This window comes from Cucumis melo, chromosome 3, assembly GCF_025177605.1.
Source record: "Cucumis melo cultivar AY chromosome 3, USDA_Cmelo_AY_1.0, whole genome shotgun sequence".
In the NCBI taxonomy this organism is placed as follows: domain Eukaryota; kingdom Viridiplantae; phylum Streptophyta; class Magnoliopsida; order Cucurbitales; family Cucurbitaceae; genus Cucumis; species Cucumis melo.
Genome location: NC_066859.1, coordinates 17,082,930 through 17,098,975, shown reverse-complemented (window position 1 = coordinate 17,098,975; position 16,046 = coordinate 17,082,930). Strand labels below are relative to the sequence as shown.

General features: G+C 37.8%; 1 protein-coding gene across 3 annotated transcripts in view; it reads right to left on the bottom strand.

Moving 5' to 3' along the window:
* The window catches only part of LOC103502248 (signal peptide peptidase-like 5), a 49,463-nt gene that overhangs the window by 7,861 nt on the left and 25,556 nt on the right, over positions 1-16,046 (bottom strand). For 2 of the 3 annotated variants that reach the window (XM_008466119.3, XM_051082583.1), the window contains exons 6-8: positions 15,516-15,695; positions 6,468-6,502; positions 6,216-6,375 (exon numbers count right to left, since the gene is read on the bottom strand). In XM_008466119.3, the coding sequence (XP_008464341.2) occupies positions 6,216-6,375; positions 6,468-6,502; positions 15,516-15,695 (375 nt within the window). The remainder of the gene's footprint in view (positions 1-6,215; positions 6,376-6,467; positions 6,503-15,515; positions 15,696-16,046) is intronic. The other variant, XM_008466120.3, reaches the window with a different exon arrangement.

Below are 16,046 nucleotides of genomic sequence, written 5' to 3'. Positions count from 1 at the left end.
GTAGGTATAACTTGATTAACCTTATATGTGAGAACTAACTCTACAAGATTTGGATGTTTTGTTTAACAAGAAACAACTAATAATTGATAATATGAAAAGAAAACGTTCAAGAAACAAACTCCCAAGCTCCGAGAGAGTGAGGCGGAAAAGGGATGAAAAATGAAACAACGAAAACAAGTTCAACTGAGAGCGTTACAACCAAAAAGATACACAAACTTGAATAACATTACACATGAACTAACCCTACAGAAATTGATATGATCTAGAAAAACCCAACATTAGTAATATCCTGAATAGAAAATAACTAAGGCCCTGTTTGTTTAACAGGTTTTTTCATGGGACTTCAGACAGACATTTAACATTTATGTTTGTTTCACAAAACTCCACTTTTTAAAACCCAGGATTATCCAAAGAACTTTAAAACCCATCTGACATGGGTTAATACCCTAGAAAAATGTGGGATTTTTATGTCTGGTAGATGAATAGTAGAAATATAGCTTAATTTATTTACAAGTTAATATCAATTATTTATTACTGGTAATTTTAATTAATTTTTTAATATAAATATATTATTTAGACTTCATAAATTTCAACTAAGATCTTTACCATTAATATTTTATGCTATCTTAACTAATTAACATAAATTATTGCATTAATTATCAACATTCTCATTAATTTATATTAATTTAATTATTTTTAGTAACTAATTTAATTATTTTTGGTTAAAAAGCAGTCTTACTTTTTATTTTATTTATTTTATTAGCTAAATAATTAATTAATATAACAACAAATTAATTTATATTAAATTTAATTGATCTCTAGCATTTAGTTAAGTAACTATTTAATTTTACTTAATAAAAATTGTTGAATTGAACAGAAATATTTAACTTTCGGACATTAATTATCCTGCACATCCAAACACAAACATTAATTATCCAAGATATTGAAAACCTAGGCATTCAAATCCTAGATATTTAATATCATATACTAAACAAGACACACGATCCAAACAACCCCTAGAAGTAAACGTTATAACCTTAAAGGCAGATAATCTAGTTTACAGGTAACCAAGTTGACCATCAGCCGATACAAGTGAAAATTTAGACAATCCTTGAGAGAAAAATAAAATGAACTTTCACCCAAATTAAATGAAAACTTTAGTTCAGAATCGGAATGAAAACTTTAGTTCAGAATCGGAATGAAAACTTTCGGTGTACTTCAAAGCTATAAATGTTAGACTTTAAACTTCCCCTTGTAATATTCCTTTCATATAAATAAACATCATCTCCTTCATGAGGAGGCAGACTTCATTCATTCATCCAAGATACCATTAGTGGTTTGCACCATTTAGTATCAGAGCGCCCAAGAATCCTTGGGACCAATGGCCAATCGTCGACCAGTCGATCAAGTAGGCTGCGACTGGAACGAACAAGAGCAAGAGGCGGAGGAAATCACCATCCTCTCTCCAAGGACTTCGTCAAGGCGCTTGCAACCCGTCGAAGCTTCTATGGAGAGAATTGAGAAGACATTTAACGAAATCCTTCAGAGATTAGAAGCAGCAGTCCCGCGCCGAGAAAATTGTGACAAAGGTCCAACGAATGTTCAACAGTGGGGGCGACAAGGCATTCAAGGAGTTGGGTGTCAAAGACTGGGACAAAATCATCAAGAAAGAGGAATCGGTATTAACGATCATAGGAGAATCAACCAAGAATTCCAAGAACCACACCATCGATTTCAAGATTGCAACTAAGAATTCCAAGATTAAAGTTCCTCGAATGAGGAGGAACAAGGAGAAACGTTTGGTGGCTACAGAAGAGGTCATCAACCTCATTATGAAGAAAGAGGAAGATCGACTTACAAAGCTGCGACGATAGGAGGAACATTGAACTTTTTCTGGATTGGTTAAAGAATACTGAGAATTTTTTTAACTACATGAACACACCTGAAAGAAAGAAAATCTACCTAGTAGCATTGAAACTAAAGACTGGTCCATCAGCTTGGTAGGATCAGGGGAAATCAATAGGAGAAGAAACGATAAAAGACCTATTATCTCCTAGGAGAAAATGAAGAAATTGATGAAAGCACGATTTCTACCACCGGACTATGAGCAAACTTTCTATAATCAGTATCAAACCTGTCGACAGTGAGGTCGAGCAATAGTCGAGTACATAGAGGAATTCCACCAATTGGGTGCACATATGAATTTAATGGAAAATGAACAACACTTAGCAGCCCGATTCATTGGAGGTTTATGTTATGACATTAAAGAGAGTTAAACTCCAGCCGTTTCTGATATTATCAGAAGCCATTACTTATGCAAAGTTAGCGAGGAGTTAATAGAAGCAAATTCAAGGACAGCAAGGCAGAGTCTGTGGGAAAACCTGAACAACCGAAAATCAACCACAACTGCTAATAGAAACAACCAACCTCAATCCTTGAAAGACAAAGATAAGGAAAAGCCTCTCGAACAAAATGGGAAAAAGCCTGAAATGAGTTGAAAATCCTTATCAACGTCCCAATCTAAGTAAGCGTTTTAGATGTGGACAAACTGGGCATCTGTCTAATTCATGCCCTCAACGAAAGACCATAGCTTTATGGAGGAAGAAGAAGAGTCAAACAGAGAACGAAAGGAATTGTTTGACTGAGAAGAAGAAGTGATTGAACAGATGATGGAGAGAGGCTTTCGTGTGTTCTTCAAAAGAGAGTCCTAATAACTCCCAAAGGAGAATCAAACCACCAGCAAAGGCATAGTTTGTTCAAAACTAGATGCACAATTCAAAATAAAGTCTGCAATGTAATCATTGGTAGTGGCAGTAGCAAGAACTTTTTGGCCAAGAAACTGATTACCGCACTGAATCTCAAAGTTGGACCGCATCCCAATCCATACAAGATTGGCTGGATCAAGAAGGGAGGAGAAACTCAAGTGAATGAAATCTGCTCCGTCCCCTTGTCAATCGGTTGAAGCTACAAAGACCAAATTATTTGTGACTTTCTCGACATGGATGTCTGCCACATTCTGCTAGGAAGGCCATGGCAATACGATGGCCAATCAGTACATAGAGGCAGGGAGAATGAATATGAATTCGAGTGGATGCACAAGAAGATAGTTTTATTCCCAGTAAACAAGAAGGAGGCATCAATCCAAAGCACACTAGCAACCATCTCTTTATCACTGTAAGTGGCAAAACAATTTGATAAAGAAAAAGAATCTGACATTCTGGATCTTGTAATTGCAGGCAACATAAAAGAAGACTTCCCCACAGCTATTCCTCCACAAGTGAACTGGGGCCAATGAGAGGCTAGTTAAGTGGAAAGGATGTTCAGAAAGTGAGACTATGTGGGAATCGGCTTATTTAATAAATCAATAGTTTCCCTTGTTCCACCTTGAGGACAAGGTGCAGTTCGAGCTGAGCTGTATTGTTAGACCTCCAATGATTAATTACACCTACAAAAGGAAGAAGTCAGAGAAGGGTATGATGGGAATTTCACAGAAGACCAAGGGTGGGGAGGTTCTTAGGGGAACCCACTTCTGACGAGGTATAAAAGGAATTTTTTGGGGATTAGTAAATCAGGTCATATTTTGGGTAAAGATTGTTGAGGCTTTCAAGGAGAATATTCCAGTCTTCTTGAAGGAGCTGGAGAATAACCTTGGCATTTCTTTCTGTCTTTTCTTTCTTATTTTACCATGCTTTCCTTTAGTGTATTTTGTGGATATTTCATGAACTCATCTGGAATTTATCATCAATAGAATCATAGTAGAATATTGTCTCTATTTCTCTATTTTTGTTGGGATTTTACTGACTTTCAGGGAAGGAATCCTAACATAATATTAACCCTAGAAGGGCTTTAAGTCTTCCATAATGCTGAATATAAGCTTTTGCCCATAGGGGAGGCTATGGAAGATGAATGACCAAAGATTTCACCAAGAACTTTCCATTCCATTCTACTTTCCAGCTTCTTTTGTCACGGCATGCACATATTTGTTTTGCTCAAGTAAGACCAATGAGAGTTTGAAAATCAGCAAGACCAAGAGGAAAGTGTAGAATTTCAAAACTCATGAATAGCTCCATTTGAATTTAAAGAAATTCTAAACAGCCTTAGAAAAATGTCCTTTTAAGGGAACAAAGTCCGCCCAAGGGTCAAGCCAGAAAGCTATTATTGTACCCACACCAAGTTTGAAAGTGGCCAATGGCTCCACTTGAAGCCAAATTCTTGATATACTAATCCACGGGCTGTGAAGGCTGCAAGATACTTTTCCATCAGTGTGCCAGCCGAAAGAACTTTCTCCATGGATGCTTTTAACTTGAACCCATAATGAATTCTCTTCATTGGAGAATCTCCATCCCTCTTGGATAAAGTGCTAACTCTTTTATTTTTAATCCACCAATCTCGAGACCACCATCTTCTTAAAATCATGTAGCCAAATCACATTTTACTAGGCAATTTAATTTACCTCCTGAATGACCTTCCCCGAAGAAATTCCTCATTAAACGTTCAACTCATTGTATCACCTTTTCTGGCATCAAGAAGATTGACATGTAGTAAGAGATATAAAGCCTTATGGAATCATCCAGCAAATTTTCCTGTTAAATCTCTCACAGCTCATCTTTCTCCTTCATCACCGTTGGAAAGAAGTTTGTATAAAGCCTTATGGAAGACAAAAGTCAGAGGAGAGTTAATATACTTATATGGGTTATGATCTTTGGGCTTTTAAATTGTTCATCGGTAATGCAAAGAAAGCTCTCTAATAGTTGCCTTTAACCATCTATTTGTCCTCTGTGTAAGAAGGAAGGGGAAGGTTGCAGCATCATTTTTTCATATGTACTTACTCAACCAGACCTTCATCTTTCCTACTTGATTGATGATCCAGCTTTGGGCAATGACCTCTGATGCTTCTTCCAATTGCAGCTCCTTTATTGACTGTCTTTTATTCCTAGTCTTGTTAGATTTGTTTCTATGTTTCTTATTGGTTTGTATTGGCTGTGTTTAGCCCCAAATTGGACTCTTTTTTTTTTTTTGTCCTTTATTTTGTTGGATATTATAAGGATGCTATGGGAGTGTCAACCTAGTTGAGATGTCCGGGTGCACCTCTTGATCCTTGTTTGGTTTTGCGTTTTTTGCTCATTGTATAATCCTCTTGTACTATAAGCTTTTTGTCTTATTGGTTATTGTCCTTTAAAAAAACAATTTTTGGGGAAAATTCTTCTCACTTTTCAATGCTGCTTGGGCATTTGGTGACTCTTTCAGTTCGAATACTCAGCAGGTTTTATTGGGTCCTTTATTAAAGAAGGGGTCTAGATTAATCTGGGAAAACATGACCAAGGCCTTGCTTGCGAAATTGTGGTTTGAACGGAATCAAAGAATTTTTCATGACAAAGAGTCGAGCTGGTTTGACCATTTCGAAACAGCAAGTAATACTCTTCCTGGTGCAATTTGAGTAAGGATTTGAAAGTTTATTCAATCCAGGAGATTTGCTTGAATTGGCAAGCTTTTCTTACCATTCGGATAGTAGAAACCCCTTCTATCTACTCATTCTTAGTCATTATTTGAGTTTCTTTACCTTCTTGTTTTCCTTGTCCGAGACCCTTCTATCTACTCATTCCTAGTCATTGTTTGAGTTTCTTTACATTCTTGTTTGTCCAAGACTTTGTAATGAATTTTTTTTCCTTTTTGTTTTGGTTGTTCTGCTTTGTATCGCTTGATTTCTTTTAGTCTCTTTTGTTTGGATTTTCTTTGTGAGTATCTTGTACCGGATATGACAAGAGCGCTAAAGAGGTGTCGACCTAGTTGAGATACCCGAGTGTGCCTTTTGATCCTTTAGTTTTTTTGGTTTTTTTTTGCTCTTTGTACAATCCTCTTGTACTTTGACCATTAGTCTCATTTATTTGCATTAATAAAGAAGTTCATTTCCTAAAATTAAAATTAAAAAAAATAAAAAAATTGAAAAAAAAAACCTCTTGACTACTTAATTTAAAAGCTTAAGTTGATCGGTTATGATAAATTTAATTTTATCAACCTTCATCATGAACCAACCAATTTGAATTCAAACTATTTCTTATCTCCGAGGAGAAAGGTAGATATACATAGCCTTTTTGTTTCTAGAAAGACCCATGACAGAATTCTCACATCTCCATCATTGATAAATTAAAAGAAATGAGTCCAAAATAAACGATAAAAAAAATTAAAAAAAAAAGGAAAGTAGAAAGGATGCTTACAAGAATATTTTGCCCAATCCAAGAATATGATGCACGTCGATTTAGAGCCCAGAAGACCGCAAAAGTTATACAACAAAGCAGCACAACAAGTGAAAGAATGGAGACCTCCCCTACTACAGGCAAATCCAGAGTCCTCTTCCCGCAACTTTGGCCTTTTCTGCTTATAAATTATAAGAACAAGTGTAGAAAGAAATCATATATATAAACGGCCCATCATAAGTTTAGCAGTAAAATATATGCAAGCAAGCATACCTTAATATCAGTCCTAATATACAGGAATGCATACCCTGAAAGGTAAACATTGACAGGTTATCAAATAACATTCAAGAGACCAGAGAATATTTGGATAGAACTCTATCTTGATATGGATCTTTTATTTATTTACCAAAAGTGTTACAAACGGAATTGATAAGAAATCAATTCAGGAAGACTCTCTTGTTGATCTTTCTCTCAAGATTCAACAACTAACTTCATACAAAATTGACAGATGATCTTCCCACCTAACAACCAGCTATTTATACTGGTAACTAACCGACTTAACTACCATGCTTACTGCACGTGTTCTTTATTCTTCCTTCTACTATAGACATATCTAATGGGAGGTCTAACATTAATCCCCCCTTCAAAACTCACCTTGTCCTCAAGGTGAAAACTAGGATAAAGCTGAAGTATCTCATCATAATATTCCCACGAAGCCTCATGTGTAGGTAGACCCTGCCAACAGATCAACACTTCCCAGCTGCCAGCTTGATTCTTCCGATACTCGACAGCTTCCGCCGGCTGAGCTTGCCATTCAAAATTCTCATTAACACACTATTGTTGACTGTATTCCATACGAATTCCCAAGCATTTTTCTTTAACTGAGAAACATGGAAAAACTAGGTGAATAGCTGTGTTGGCTGGTAAATCCAGCTTATACGCTACTTCACCAATTTTTTCCAAAATCTCATAAGGTCCAAAATATTTAGGAGAAAGTTTCTCATTTCGTTTTCTCCTTAACGTGCGTTGTCGATAAGGGCGGATCTTTAAGAAAACTAAATCACCAACATTGAACTCCACATGTCTCCTTTTGCGATCCGCATACTGTTTCATCTGTTGTTGGGCCAAAAGGAGATGCTCACTGCTGACAATGCTACATCCCTTTCCCGTAATTGCTCATCCACCGTTGCATTAGTTGTCCCACAATCTCTATAAGATAACAATGAAGGAGGTTTTCGGCCATAGACCACTTGGAAAGGGGAGACCCCGAGTGCCTTTTGGAAGGTTGTATTATACCAATACTCATCCCATGGGAGCCACTCCACCCATACCTTCAGTCTCTCATTGTAGAAGCATTGTAGATAAGTCTCCAACCCCCTGTTTACCACTTCCATTTGGCCATCCGACTGAGGGTGATAGGCAGTGCTCCTATGTAACTTTGTGTCGGCCAGTCGAAACAACTCCTTCCAAAAGTGGCTAAGAAAAACTTTGTCCCTGTCTGAAACAATGGATGAAGGAAATCCATGTAATCGAACTACCTCCTTTACAAATAAGTCTGCTAGGAAGAAAGTGACTGTATTTACTCAAGTGATCAACCACAACCAGTACCACTTCAAACCCCTTGACTTTTGGTAATCCCTCCACAAAATCCATAGAGATGTCGCTCCAGATTTGCTGTGGAACTTCGAATGGTGTCAACAGACCAGCCGAAGATAATGCCAAAACCTTATTACGTTGGCATGTCAAACATTCCTCACAATGTTTCTTCACATCTGATTTCATACCTTCCCAAACAGTTCGCTTGCTATTCTTTTATACGTTCTTAGGAATCCAGAATGACCCCCAATAACTGAGTCATGGAAAGTGTTTAATAAGGCTGGGATTCGTTTCGACATTCTAGACAGAACCAATCTACCCTTGTAGTGCAGCATCCCATTTTTCACCTGAAACTTACTGTTCTGCAGTCCAATACCACTGCTTAATTCAGAAATCAACTTTTGAGATTTCTCATCCTTCTCTACCTCTTCTTTAATGGTTTTATGATCAATCAGCACTAGTGCAGATATCCCACACAACTGTATTTCTGGTGGTTTCCGTGACAACGCATCAGCAGCTTTGTTCTCCAGTCCCTGTTTGTAAACTTCAAAGAAGTAACCAAGAAGTTTAGCTACCCATTTCTGATATTGAGGTTGAACAACCCTCTGTTCCAAAAGAAACTTAAGCGATTTTTGATCCGTTTTAACAACGAATTTGGCTCCTAACAAGTAGGGACGCCATCTCTGCACAGCCATAACAACGACCATCAATTCTCTTTCGTAGATAGGTCTGGCTCTGTCCCGTACCACCAAAGTATGGCTGCAGAATGCTATAGGACGCTTAGACTGAATTAGAACCGCCCCAACGCCGTACCCCGATGCATCAGTTTCAATTTCAAAAGGAAGGTTAAAGCTTGGTAGTGCCAGCCAGCAACGGTAACGCCATCATAGCTTTTTCTAATTTCTCAAAAGCTTCTTCAGCTTCCTCATTCCACTTAAATCCGCCTTTCTTCAACAATTGTGTTAACGGGGCTGCTATTGACCCATAATGCTGAACGAATCTCCGGTAGTAACCAATCAAACCGAGGAAGCCTCGGACTTCTCTAACAGTGGTAGGCTTTGGCCAATCAGCAACTGATTTAATCTTTTCCAGATCCGCTTCAACCCCCTCTCCTGATATCACATGTCCCAAGTATTCTATTTTCAGCTGGGCAAAAACGCACTTCTTTTTATTAGCATAGAGGGTATGACTTCTTAAGATGGAAAACACTTTCTCCATGTGCTGCACATGTTCTTTTTCATCTCTACTTAAATCAAGATGTCGTCGAAGAATACCAAAACAAACTTTCTAAGATAAGGTTTGAAAATGGTATTCATCAACGCTTGAAAGGTGGCTGACGCATTTGTTAATCCAAACGGCATTACAAGGAACTCGTAGTGACCCTCGTGAGTTCTAAAAGCCGTTTTTTGAATATCTTCTTCTGTCATTCTTATTTGATGGTAGTCAGACTTCAAGTCAATCTTGGAAAATAAGGTGGCTCCATTCAGCTCATCAAACAACTCTTCCACAACCGGTATCGGAAACTTATCGGGTATAGTAGCATTATTGACCGCTCGGTAATCGACGCAAAAACGCCAACTTCCATCCTTCTTTTTAACTAGAAGAACAGGACTTGAGAAAGGACTTTTACTTGGCCGAATTACCCCAGAGATCAACATCTCTTCAACCAGCTTTTCCATCTCTTCTTTCAGATGATATCCATATCTTTACGGCCTCACATTAATTGGATCCGTACTATCTTTCAAATGGATGTGATGTTCAATTTCCCTCCTTAGAGGCAGTTTCTCAGGCCATTCAAATACATCCTCAAACTGCTTTAGCATCATATGCATCGGATTTGTTTCAACCACTAAAGCATCAGTGCACTGCTGCTCTTTTTTTCATTATTCATAACTTCCATTACACTACATTCAACTAAATAACCTTCATCCTGTTCTCCCTACGTTTTGATCATACTTTTCAAACTAATCCGAGCTTTAGTTAAGCTAGGATCTCCCTTGGCACTTACTTGTTTTCCTTCATCAACGAAAGTAAGCATCAAATTCTTCCAATCTACCACTATTATGCCAAATGAATGCAGCCACTGCATACCTAGTATGACATCGACTCCTCCCAACTCAAGAGGTAGAAACTCCTCCTTCAATTTCCAGTTTTCTAACTGAATTTCTACACCTTCACAGACTCCCTTCCCTTGAATGGCTGTGCCCGATCCTAAGATAACTCCATAGTGAGTTGTCTCCTTGATCGGTATTTGCAGTTTTTTAACTAATTTTTCCAATAGGAAGTTATGAGTAGCCCCACAATCAATTAATATGATTATGTCCTCATCATGTAGCTTCCCTCTAACTTTCATTATGCTCGGGTCATTTAACCCAACAACAGAATTGATGGACAGTTCGACATACGCCTTGTTATTCTCTTTTACTTCCATCACAGCCAGCTCTTTCTCCTTAGGTTCCTTCTCTTCGATTATCTCGTATTCTTCATTCTCATTCACCACCACAAACATTCGTAACTCGCGCAAGTCCTTCATCTTACATTTGTGATCATCAGAATATTTTTCATTGCATTGAAAACAGAGTCCCTTCTCCTTCCGAGCTTGAAAATCAGCATCCGGCAATCTTCTGGTGTTAGTTTCTCTGCGAACTTCATTGACATTCGAACTTCTAAGTGTAATGGTTCGAATAGGAAACGTAGTATTTCCCTTGTTCTCTACCGATGCAATAGCCGTTGTCGCTTTATTACTGAACGTTGGTTGTGGAGGATATTTCCCGCTCATCAAACTATTTAAATTTGCTTCGTTTCTGATCAACTCTCTATTTTCGACTAATTGCCCAACCTGCATCATTTCCGCTAATCCCTTCGCCTACAAAAGGCGACTTCGACTCTTATCCACGGAAATAGTCCGTTCATAAGGTGTCTTCGACTACTTTTTCTTGAATATCAAACAATGGCGCAACCAATTTATCAAAAAGATTGTGATATTCCTCCACCGTATTCTCTTGTTTAATTCGCAGTAACTTTCCTAAGACTGTTTCGTCTTTACTCGATCTGAATCTAACTAGCAATCTTTCTTTTAAATTCATCTAGTTGAGGAATTTATCTCTTTCCTCTTGAGATCAGTACCAGTTTAACGCTGGTCCGTCAAAATTTGTCGTCGAAACTAGCATTTTTTCCAATTCATTAAGCTTATGGATTTGGAAATACCTTTCTGCTCGGAATAGCCATGAATCTGGATCATCTCCGACGAACACCGGCATTTCGACCTTTTTAAATTTGCTCCAATCAGCTGATGTTTCTTCGATCTCTGTTTTCTTCTCATATCAGCCATCTCCAATATTTCGGTTCGATTCGGCGGCTTTACTCGATGTCGCCTCACTTTCCTTTCCTTTGCCTATCGCAGACTCTCGCGCAGCGGACTCCGTCGTTTGTTCACCTACTGCCGTTCTATCCTTCGCGATTGTTTCCATCATCATCGTTAACATTTGCTGCTGTTTTTCCAGATTCTTCACGTATCGCTCAAACTCAATTCAATCGCAGGCATTTTCCCGATCACTTTCTTCATTCCGGTAATTTCTTGATCAATCAACTCTAATCTTTCCTCAATCCTCGTTTGAACCATTTTTCTTCCAAGATCGTTGCTGATAGAACTCTATCTTGATATGGATCTTTTATTTATTTACCAAAAGTGTTACAAACGAAATTGATAAGAAATCAATTCAAGAAGACTCTCTTGTTGATCTTTTTCTTAAGATTCAACAACTAACTTCATACAAAAATGACAGATGATCTTCCCGCCTAACAACCAGCTATTTATACTGGTAACTAACCGACTTAACTAACCATGCTTACTGCACGTGTTCTTTATTCTTCCTTCTACTATAGACATATCTAATGGGAGGTCTAACATATTTGCATGGAATGGACACTCGTCTGATAAAAAAGACTTAACTAATCCATGGCAAAGCCCTGTAAAGTATCAAAATTCAACTGAATAGCATAAATCGTGTAATAACAAATGTGAAGTGTAAGTATCAGAGAAGTCCAGTAATCGGACATTTGCAGTGAAGACTTTGCTTAACTAAATAGGATTGTCTTTGATAGAATTTAGCCTAATTTTTAACTTTCAGTCAGTAGTCAACCTTTCCTTTCCTAATCGATATTTTTCTGATTGAGGAAACATCCTAGATTATAGGTTGGTTTTCTTTTCATAAATTTGGGGTACTGTGATTATTGTGCTTTCAGGAAAAGTTGTACTATTGAAACTTTTTTAAAACAAGAAATGAAATTTTCATTGACTAGTGAAAATGATAAAAAGTTCAAGACAGAAACTCGGAAAGGAGAGTAAAAAGGAAAATTCAAAAGCAAAGCAAAACAAAACAAAAATCTAAGTGAAGCTTTGAGCTATTCAACATTCATCGAGAAAAAAAAATGAAAGAATACAAGGACATGCAAAAAAAGAAATTTTTATAAGCAAAGAAGTCAAGATAACCCTCGGCTACTTGAGAGAGCCCCCTCCCCTTAATGAGCACTTGCTCCCAAAAACATTCCCACCCCTGCATTGATTCTCCAAACCTTACCAAAACCCCTTCCACTGGTCCCCTCTACGATGTACGGACTAACAGAAGACTCAGCTGGTCCCCTCTCCCCTTTCTGCTTGAGTAAATCCCTTCTTTCCCTTCCTTCTTTCATACATATTCAATATAGGAAGCCTCAAACTGACAGTTACCCATCATTAGGCCCAATATCATTTCAATTGAACAAGAAACAAGCCTCTTCATTAAGGTAATTATTCAAATTAACAAAGGACTCCTCATACTATTTTTGTTCTAAGCTTGTACTTTGTTTGCTTAGTTTTCCATTTGTTTTTGGTTGAAAGTTCTGGTCCGGTTTGTACTGTATGTTACTCCACCCTCACTTTGATGGAAGAGCTAATTTTTTTTTATTTTTAAACCACCAATCCCGAGTCCACCATCTTCTTTCATGCGGGTAACCAAGTGCCATTTAACTAGATGATTTAATTTTCCCCTGAATATCCTTTCCAGAAGTTCCTTCTTAAACGTTCCACTAATTGGATCACCGTTTCTGGCATCAAGAAAATTGATATATAAAAAGTAGGGATATGTGAAAGAACAGACTTATATAATGTGGCATGACCACCTCGGATCTCTCTCATAAAACTCATGGAAGACATTCCAAAGGTCCCCCTCCTTAATACACTCTTAACTATCCTACAACAGGGCCATAGAAAAGTCACCCAGACCCGGCTCTAGTCCTACCAAAACCAAAGCCTGCCTTTCTGATCCCATCAGGGAGAAAGGAGCATCCAAAGCTGGAATCTTGAGTAGGCATAGGATTCATGTGCACTCCTTCCAAAAAGAGTATGGACTCCATAGGCTGAGAGAAGAGAAAGAACACAAAGCAAGGATCTCCCTTTTAATATCATACCAGCTGGCTGTTTGACGTCTCTTTAGCCTATTATTATGCTTTGTACTAGTTTGTTTTAAGCTTGTACTTTGTTTGCATAGTTTTTTATTTGTTTTTGGTTGAAAGTTCTTAAAGGTCTGGTTTGTACTGTACGTTAAGCTCTTTAAGTTCTTTTGGAGATGATGATGGTGCTAGGGGGTATCGACCTAGTTGGAAAGCGCAGATGCACCTTCTGATCCGTGATTACTTTCATTTTGTTTCCTACATACTTTGAGCATTAGTCTCTTTTCATTATCCTAATGAAGAGGCTTGTTTCTTGTTATAAAAAAAAAGATCTCCATCCTCATGTCAGCACTCTCCACAATCGTTCTCCATGGGCTCAAAATAATGTTCTAACTACAATAACTCTAGCCAGTCAATGAAAGTACGTTCTAATTGCATCACCCTCCTTATCCCACCAAACTTTGCTTCTTTTTCTCCATCTCGCCACCTCTTTCACATGCTCCCCGTCAACCAAGAGATGTTCTTCTTCTTAAAAACATCACTTAACTCTCTCTCCCAAGTCCTTTTTTTTCTAAACGGAAACGAACCTCTTTATCAATAAAATGAAACAGATTAATGCTCAGAAATTGAAGCTTCTTTTGAACAGACCATTGGAGACTGCCTTGCAAATAACCTATGAGGTTCGAGACTCATTCATCACCTCCAATACGAAGGTCCTCCCTCAAACCACATGGAAAAGAAACTTCCTGATCTATATCTTTTGCTCTGTCTAACATTCTAAGGGCTTTGAAAGCTTTTTGGTTGGATTGCATCGATCATTTATGAGCTCAGGAATCAAGTTTCTCCTCTTTTTGGCTGCTAAAAACCGATGAAGAAAACTGGTATTTTCATCCCCCAGCATTAGCCACGTGAGCTTGCTTTTTTGTAACAGATTTCTTTCCTTTGTTCTGAGAATTTCCAGAAGATCAGCCTCTAGAGACAGCCTTAGATTTGAATCTGCATAGGAATTTTCACAATCTTCATCCGCTATTTCTATTTTTCTAATTCCCCTCCGCAGTCCTCCTCTAGGTCATTTAGCACTTTAAGCTTACTCAGAATCTCTGGTCTCCAACAACCTCCTAATTCCAAGAATTCAAGGAACCTCTCAAGGGCTCTCAACTTTCCCATGGACCGATACCCCTCTCCAGGTATCTAACACCTCAACTTGCCACTGGCTAGAGAAGGAATTCTTGATCAACGAGTGCTCCAACCAAATGTTTTCAAACCTCAAGGGACAACAGCTCCATCCGGTGGACCCTGAGTTAAGGCCAATTAATTTGCAGGTAGCAAGTTTTGGCCGTAGGAATTATCTAACATCATGGAAGGAAGCTCTCAGCCTTCCGACAGCAAAAAACCTATCTATCGTACTTTGCGCTTTACAATTGGTCCAAGTAAACCTCCCGTTAACCATTAACTAGAGGATCAAAATTATTGTAATCCCTCAATGAACCTATTGAAGTTCCTCATAAAACTATTAAATTTGAAACAATTTATAAAACAATGGTTGATTTTTGTCCATAAAATCCCACGCTGATTTTTTCCACTACATTAGAGATATGATTTATTTACAGAACAATATATTCACAACTAAAATTACCTTCTCAACAAACTGTGAGGCCCCCCATATTACATACATATAAAAGAAGGGGTAGAATAGTAAACAAATATAACAACAATGATGAGGAAATGAAAAGGGATTGATCGTGCACTGTGGGGAAAGCCTATATATAGCATCTTATTGGGAATGGGATAGGTAGGTTTTATTTTGGGTATTTCTTGAGTAGGGTGGCTGCTGTAGCCGAGGGCATACCCTAGCTTGTAGGGTGCAAGGGTGGTATGTTTTATTGCTTGTTGCTTTGTTACTGTTCTTTTCCTTCTTGTTAAGTCTTATGAATGTATCCATTTGGCATTATAAATATACAAGTACAGAGGCAGCCTCTGTTTTTGCCATTAGAGTTGGGTAAAATAGTTCATAATTGTTAGCAGCCTAACACAAACATATACCCATCTACCTAATTATAGAAGCTACTTCTAAAGAAAGATTAAAAAAGGGAAAAAAAATTCTCCTCATCCAAGCATTTATATATACTATGGATAATCCCTGCCGAAGAAAATGTGATGTTAGCAACTAAGGCTGAGGATCAAGTAGGAAAAGAAACAATATCTCCAAAATTAGTTCATTTTCCTTGGAACAAGAAATTACTATCCTAGTTTAGCACAAATCTCAAAATGTACATGCAAGAGTAATGTCATTACCTCAACACCACCGATGCAGAACATTACAATCAACAGCCAAACGAACCAAGAAGACATAAAGAAATAGAGCAGCACCAAGAAACTAGATGCCGTAATGACAAATACAATGGCACTCTTAACATTAATATCAAGGGTTTCATCCTCAGAGTCATCTTTGGCTCCTCCAGGATTGGAAGATTCCTGGAGAAAAGAAAACACAAGAATTTAAAAAATAATAATAAATTCATAAAATCATAACAAAGTATAAATTGAATAGGAAAGGGATCTATCCAAGCGAAAGGTAAATTGAATATTAGAGAAAAAGGATTATTATTCTTCACATCCACACATAATTACACATTTCATGGTGCTGTGGAATCTACAAATACAGACTGTAGGTTCTTCAATCTAGAGTGACGGGAAAAGAAATATCTATTCCTCATGGAAAAGCAGCCTATAGCAGCTAATCACAAATTGCAGAAAACCATGAAAAGAAAAACTGAGTAATTGTTCAGAAGCATGACCTTGACGTCAATCGGAGCCCTAATTGTG